Genomic DNA, 5,004 nt, shown 5'->3' with positions numbered 1-5,004 from the left:
TAATTATCTAGGTGTGATTTTTTTCACGAACAACTTGTATTGAAGTTGTGGTTCAAAATGAATTCATTCAATCTTTGTCCGATGGAATTGTTCAAAGTGTGGGCGGAGCAGATTCATGGAAATCGTCATGTCAAATATTATCGAAGATAGTCAGGTAAGGAGTAATTAAAACATATTTTTTTCAATATTGGCATACTCAAAATATCAAAGTTCAGAATATGCAGTTGATGAACAAATCCATTGATTACATTTCAAGATAATGCGTTTTTTATATAGTTGTAAATTTTATCATGAGTAAGTAACACACTCGTAGTACACATTGGTTTATAACTTGTACTAAATATATATATAAACGAGATTTGACTAGGTACCCCTCGGTACCCAAAGCTCAAATTTTTAGGAGTACTATTTTATAAGGTGATCTTCCAAATACAATCAGTTTTCGACTACATCAGGGCCCGCCTACCCTATTTTCGAGCCATTGAATATGACGTCACAAAAACGCATGATGGGGTACATATAACATTGACTATTTCGACTCGAGATTTGACTAGATACACCTGGAAACCCAGCACTGAACTTTTCAGGAGTACTATTTGTTCGAGCGTGGGCTCTAATTGCCGGCCACCGGAGGTTTTCTACCCGTTGTTTCAAACAACGGAGCCACAACTCTGGGAAAACGAAATTTCACTGCAGTAGCACTGATCTTCACAGTGCCATCTCTCAACGCACTATAATCACTTTCACGAATTCATGAATTCGGACACACGTATCCACGAAACAATCCATAGGATAACCCACGCACTACGACCGACGGAACTTCCCGGTTTGGTCACAAACTCTGGATCGTTTCGGATGTGAACGAGGAAATTATTTTTAGATTTTCTTGCACTGTATATCACTTGATAAGCCTTAGACGATCGAGCGGACAAAGAAAACACGGGATAGATACCGAACGCTCCTGCTGTATATTTGCAACTGAATTCAATTTGCTAATGGCTTTACACGGATAGAGAATAGATTATTTACAGTGATCGCGTGCAGTTGTTATGTCAGTTTGAATTCAATTTTGTTCAAAGAATTCAAGTTTTGCTTATGATTAAAATACTTAATTACTATTTACAAGTTCAAATACATAAAGCGAACTATATACATAATCAGCGTACTGATCACTATTTTATAATGTAATCTTCGAAATTCAATCGGTTTTAAATCCTGCCAGGGGCCGCCTACCATCTTTTCGGGCCGTTCAATATGGCGTCACAAAACCGTCCGATGGGCTGTATATAATATTGACATTTTCGAATCGAGATTTGGCTAGGTACCCCTCAGTACCCAACGCTGAAATTTTCAGAAGTACTATTTTATAAGGTAATCTTCAAAATACAACCAGTTTTAGACCCCGCCAGGGCCCGCCCACCCTCTTTTCGAGCCGTTGAATATGACGTCACAAAAACGCTTGATGGGCTGTATATCACATGGATGTCAATGAAAAGCATTAGTGTATTCAGCAAAGTTGTATATTTTAATAATGCCAACAATTTCTTAGAACATGATAAATTGATCAAATTTGAAAAAAGCACTAATTAACTTAAAAAACCAATATTAAGGTAGTCTTAAAAGAAAATCTATTATAGCTCTACAGAGTTATGATGTAGAAATTTGGTGTCTTTAGCAAATGTTCATGAAATCAACTGCTCTGCAACTTTGTCCAAGACATGGAACCATTATCTCGTAACTGGAAAAAGTTAGAATTTGGATGTGTAATACTAGCTTAAAGATTATTCAGGTGTGTATTTCAAAAGATGCGAGTTATAATTTTGAGCAACTTCTCCCAAGACACCCAGTCTCTAAAACGTCGAAATAGGGTAGAAAATATTTTTGACCGTCTTTATTCATATTCGTGCCACTGTGCGTCGTTCAGGACATACCGAAGTGATTCCGAACATTTTTGAAATGATTCAGTACATCCCGAAATTATTCAATACTTGATTAATGTGTTTGATCTGATCTGATCTGATTTGTCTGATCATAGATATCCAGCCATACAGTCTGATGGGAGGATTCACATGGAGCACGTTGAACTTGAAGAATGCATGTAGCCCTGGTCCTAATAATTTGTTTTGCTATTTTAAGGAATCATTTTATAAAATACTGCGATTTGAATATTTTTTTTAGTGGCACCTTATCTCTCTCTTTGAATTTCTCCACTTCTACTAACACATTTTTCCTTGCCGGCTATCTAATTTAATATATCTAAGCCATCATTTTAATTTTCAAATCAGTTGAATTTTATTTGTTCTCAAACATTTAACCAACAATATCTTTCGGCATAGACACACTTAGATCGGCAACCACGTACGCTGCAGCTGCCCAGATAGCTGCACATTTATCCATGCTTTTTGGATCCTGAACGGCCATACTGTCCCCGGCCGAATGGTGGAACCTGAAATGCAAAAATGAACAACGTTAATGTTTTTAGGAACATTAGTCAAACCAGTGCAAGTTTATCTACCAGAAATACTTTTCATTTTTATTTAGCAGCGATGCTCCCGGGAAACCACGGCTCGTCCAGTGCATTATATCAGGACCCCCATCGGCAGGCGTTCCGAACTCAGTAGCATTCGCCAACGACATTAACCTTTGTTGTAGAGCGAACGACCAATTAAAACCACGATCAGCTAAATTTAAGCCAATTACTTACTTGACAACTTCTCGGAATATACATTCGGCGTCTTTATTCCCGGTGAAATCTAAACCCCTCGGCTCGAATGTTCCAATGTCAGATTCAAAGAAGAAATTGAACTCTTTCTGTTCGTTTTCCTGATGACTTTCCTTGTAGGCTTTGCCACCCCACAGACCTTCTTCCTCGCCGGTCCATAGAATAGCCCGAATCGTTCGCTTCGCTCTCAATCCCAGCGCTTTCAGATAAGTCAGAGCTTTCCACGAAATCAGTGCACCACCACCATCGTCCATGGCACCTACACCCACATCCCAGCTGTCCAGATGACCCGACACGACCACCACGGATGTGTCCGTATATGTTGTACCCTGCAGCTCGGCGATCGTGTTGCGCGACACAAATGGATCGAAGTTGCGATCCTCCATTTCCAAATGTACTGTCATTTTGTCACCCCGTCGATACTTCCTCAAAATCATTTCCGCGTCTTCCACAGTGATGCAAGCCGTTGGAATTTTCTTCACACCATCTTCGTAGTTCTGCCAGCCTGTATGGGGCGAACCAATCGAGAAGGGTGTAACCGATCGGATCAAGCTGGCCGCAGCTCCCTTCTTGGATGCCACCGATGCTCCTCTGCTTCGGTAGACCACCGTTTTTCCGTAGCCCTCCCACTGTGGAACAAAGACCACGATCTTCCCTTTCACTTGATCGGGTGTGAGCTGCTCAAACTCTTTGAATGACTCCACAGCGATCACATCGGCAATGATCCCACCCCTAGGAGTGCCTACCGTTCCTCCCAGTCCTAGCAGGGGTAAATTCTTCTTGAACGGCTCCACCAACTGCGCACTTTCATACCCTCGCACCCAGTGTGGCACCGTGGCATTCTCCGTGTGCACATTCTCCAAACCATCCTGCTTCATATGCTCCAGCACATAATCGATCGCCTTCTCCAGCTGATCCGACCCAGCAGGTCGAGCTCCAAAAGTGTCCACCAGATCAGCCAAACTCTGCCATGTCTGCCCGGCAAACTCCCCACTCACGATCCTGCTAATGATCTTGTTCACAATCGGTTGATAACCTTTGATCTCCTGTATCAAACTGTCCGGCAAATTACACGATCCTCCATCATTGCTATTCACACTCAACGCGTACTGATCGACCCGATTGTCCAGCACTCCGCCTAAAACTTGCAGTGCCAGTAGTAGGATACTTCCACCGAGCAGCAGAACAAACTTAGAGCGTGATGTTCTCATGGCTTTGGCTAATGCACGACTGATCGCGTAACCCCTTCTGGATTGTCCGACAGCGGATGACCGATAGCAATAATGCGCCTCCCGTTGAGATTGCCCTTCTTCCATTCTTACCACCGCCGAAAAGTACTACAGCAAAACGAGTAACCCAACGCGAGCATCTCTATACTTTCCAACACATGTGCGCAAGTGTACGGTCTTATCGGTCAGTTGGCGCTTTCGCTGTGGGGACCACATACCTATGTAGAACGATATAAAGCTGGAATACGAATTCTCGATCGACGAGTTGTATGCTAGGGTGGCCCAATGTGGAATTAAATCGTATTTTTATATGAAACTAGCTAAGCTAAGTGCATTCCTCGGTGCATTCGGCCTTGCTCGGGATTCAATATAAGCTTTAGGTTTATGCGCTGATTCAAAAAAGCATGCTATATTTTTTTCTGTTTCAGTTGTACGGGAGCCCCCCTTACATACACGAACCATCATAAGAACCTTTCCCGGCCCCAAAAACCTCTGCATACATATTTTCACGCCAATCGGTTCAGTAGTCTCCGAGTCTATAAGGGTCAGACAAACAGACAGAAATTCATTTTTATATAGGGGAAATGGCTCAAATATTGGCCTATGGATCTAAGATTGGGCCCATCGCTAAAAATCAGCTATTTATCAATTTTATCTAGATAAACGCGTAATTGGGACGGTACTTATGGATATTTCTGGTCGCTATTAAAAATTTACTCGAGTGCTGAATTTATGTATGGGCCCTAATTAGGGGCATTTCTGCTCTCTAAAGGGCCACCCACATTAGATCCGTTTGCGTTGCGTTGACGTAAATTTGACAGTTAGACAATAGATTTAGCTGTCACTTTTATGCATGGGCCTAAAGAATGGCCTATGCGAAATATCGTTTTGTAGAATTTACTTCTAGATAAATTATCTCGTCCATTTTTTTTCTAAGATGATGCATCAGGCCAGATGCTAACAGGCTGAACGTCATTTGGCCGAGTGTTATTATCAACCACAACCATAAATATTATTATTATTATTATTTAGCTTTATTAAGGAGGCTTTCAG

General features: G+C 41.6%; 1 protein-coding gene across 1 annotated transcript; it reads right to left on the bottom strand.

The window, feature by feature from the left end:
* Positions 1-2,293: 2,293 nt before the first annotated feature.
* Positions 2,294-3,983, bottom strand: LOC135716359 (carboxypeptidase Q-like). The gene is made up of 3 exons (XM_065238962.1): positions 2,705-3,983; positions 2,516-2,641; positions 2,294-2,446 (listed from the first exon to the last, which is right to left on the bottom strand). Exons 1-3 carry the CDS (start codon positions 3,931-3,933, stop codon positions 2,311-2,313), a joined length of 1,491 nt encoding a protein of 496 aa, XP_065095034.1. The 5' UTR covers positions 3,934-3,983; the 3' UTR covers positions 2,294-2,310.
* Between the last annotated feature and the right edge of the window lie 1,021 nt (positions 3,984-5,004).

Source organism: Ochlerotatus camptorhynchus, unplaced genomic scaffold (genome assembly GCF_037179485.1).
Source record: "Ochlerotatus camptorhynchus isolate MF236.1 unplaced genomic scaffold, CSIRO-AGI_Acam_v1.1 ptg001227l, whole genome shotgun sequence".
Lineage (NCBI taxonomy): Eukaryota > Metazoa > Arthropoda > Insecta > Diptera > Culicidae > Ochlerotatus > Ochlerotatus camptorhynchus.
The sequence above is the reverse complement of the archived record's forward strand: the minus strand, read 5'-3'. Positions and strand labels throughout refer to the sequence as shown.

Coding starts and splice junctions, on each gene's coding strand:
- LOC135716359 (XM_065238962.1), bottom strand. CDS start 3,933: ATGAGAACATCACGCTCTAAGTTTGTTCTGCTGCTCGGTGGAAGTATC. Junction 2,642..2,704: donor ATATTCCGAGAAGTTGTCAA/GTAAGTAATTGG, acceptor TCTACAACAAAG/GTTAATGTCGTTGGCGAATG. Junction 2,447..2,515: donor AAAAATGAAAAGTATTTCTG/GTAGATAAACTT, acceptor TTTGCATTTCAG/GTTCCACCATTCGGCCGGGG.